Source organism: Austrofundulus limnaeus, unplaced genomic scaffold, assembly GCF_001266775.1.
Source record: "Austrofundulus limnaeus strain Quisiro unplaced genomic scaffold, Austrofundulus_limnaeus-1.0 Scaffold1000, whole genome shotgun sequence".
NCBI lineage: Eukaryota > Metazoa > Chordata > Actinopteri > Cyprinodontiformes > Rivulidae > Austrofundulus > Austrofundulus limnaeus.
In genome coordinates this window covers 87,879-89,909 of record NW_013953402.1, presented here as the reverse complement: position 1 = coordinate 89,909, position 2,031 = coordinate 87,879, and the positions used below count along the sequence as shown (strand labels likewise).

Sequence of the window (2,031 nt, the reverse complement as noted above, 5' to 3'; positions counted from 1 at the left end):
GATTTGGGCGATTAATCGAAAAAATAATCAACAGATTAATCGATTATTAAAATAATCGTTAGTTGCAGCCCTACAAAACGAATAATCCATGACAAATAACTTTAAGCAGTTGTGAACCGGACCGGAGCGCACTGCCTCACCCCTGCTTTTCCCCGTCACTCTGGGCTCTGGTGTGTTTGAAGTGTGCCGACTCAACTCGGGCGGAGCGACAACCAGGAAACGAGGGAGTGGGAGGGACAAACCCACTGCTCCTTGTGTTCTGCTTCAACAGGAGCAGAGTTAAGCATGTCGTTCAGAAAGAAAGACGAGCACAAAATAAGCAACTCACGTTAAAAAATAAGCCAAAAAAAAAAAACGCAACCTGCCACTCACGGAATTTACAAGCGACTTTAGAAAAAACGAAGCCGTCACTTATAATAAGCGGACCTGCTTGTTTTTTTTTCTTCCTTTTTTAACAACGTAACTGTGCATGCCTTATCAGCCGATTGGATCGTCTATCAGCGATAGCCAGTGATCATGATCTTATGATCTGAAAATAGGGATGATTTCCCATCCCTACGCCCGAGTTAAAAAATATGAACTTTTGCCGCTTGACGTGTCTTGACAACCAATCAGAGAGCCTCATTTTTCCACATGACAGTTTCCTGAATGTTGCCCACTAAACTGGAACAGACGGACAGGAGCTCTTTAGCCGAAATCGACCGTCTGCAGTTAGATTTTCTGGCTGGATATATCGGTACCTATGTGGGTCAGCTGCTAGTCCGTCAGCTCGCAGCTTCTGGAGTGGCAAAACTAACCGAACAAATCGCCTCTAAATCATCTGGTGAGTTAATTATCTGCTGTGCGCAACGTTCGCTTGCTCTTTAGTAAATAAATCAAAGCCATTTTAWTTATTTTATCTTTATTTCACCCGCCGAGGGCAGACCGGAAAAAAACCAAGACGCTCCTCCCTCTTCAGATGCACCTCTAGTCCCTGTCCTGGTCTGAACATAGTGTGTCCAACTGGTGGTGGTGGGCGCTTTTTTGCTGCTCAAAGCACGTTTGGTGTGAACGTAGCATTAGAATTAGTCGAAGCCTACATCAATTAACCAGTGCTGAACACACACTGATGGGTTTGGGTTTGCTGTGTAATCTCAATGTATTAAGAAAAAATGTTCATGCTGCTTTATAGCAGATTGTTTTGTTATTTAACTCGTTCATATTCTCTATCTTCCTTATTCTCTGTCTCCCATCCTGAGCAAAAATGTAAATCCAAATACAAATGTAATCCTTGATTAAAGCAGACATTATTGCCCGTGGACAAACAGCCATACAATCGTTTTGCCCGATCCTGACCTTTTTGTCTGTGTCACAGGGAGCTCTGCAGTCCTCCTCCTCCTCTCTGGTGTTACCTGCTGTGTCTTGGCCTGCCTCCAATGCTGTGATTGGTCATCTACAAGACCAGTTACAAGTTTCTTCTTTATACATGGACCCTGAGACCCTGAGCCAACTCAGACTCAATGCCTCTTCACCTGCCTTGCTGGTGTTCAGGTTRCCTTACACCATCGGGTAGGTACACCAAACAAACAGTGCAGACAAACACAATTACAGATTATTTTTTTACTTACTATAGTTCTTTTATTTTCACAACAAATAAAACAACAAGCTGCTTATTTTTTTTTAGAACAGACTTTGAAGGATGTGAGGATTAATGAATTAGTAAAATTTGTACGTGACTACGTTGGCAGGACAGGCACTATCAGATGCAAAAACTTATAAAGCATTTATCTGCTCTACTAATAAAATCATAGCCTCTTCAATTAAGAATAGCCAAGTAAGCTTGTAATTCTGATCTAAGAGATACAAAAATACTGAAGGTAAAATGTAGGCATCTGCAAAAAGAAACAAAGAGCCATGCTCACTCCCAGTAGCAGCTCCTAAGGGCAGACATTCATTTTCTGAATCACTAACCACATACACGTCAGATTTTGCATTACATGTTTTGTTAAAAAAGATAAAATTTATTTTAATAAAGAATATTTTTATATATAT

The 2,031-nt window shown here is 41.1% G+C and overlaps 1 protein-coding gene across 1 annotated transcript in view; it reads left to right on the top strand.

The window, feature by feature from the left end:
- atp6ap1a (ATPase H+ transporting accessory protein 1a) overlaps positions 1–2,031 on the top strand; it is a gene marked incomplete in the record, with an annotated part of 24,701 nt that overhangs the window by 9,676 nt on the left and 12,994 nt on the right. The window contains 1 exon segment of the mRNA XM_014030112.1: positions 1,355–1,548. Within this exon segment, the coding sequence (XP_013885566.1) occupies positions 1,355–1,548 (194 nt within the window).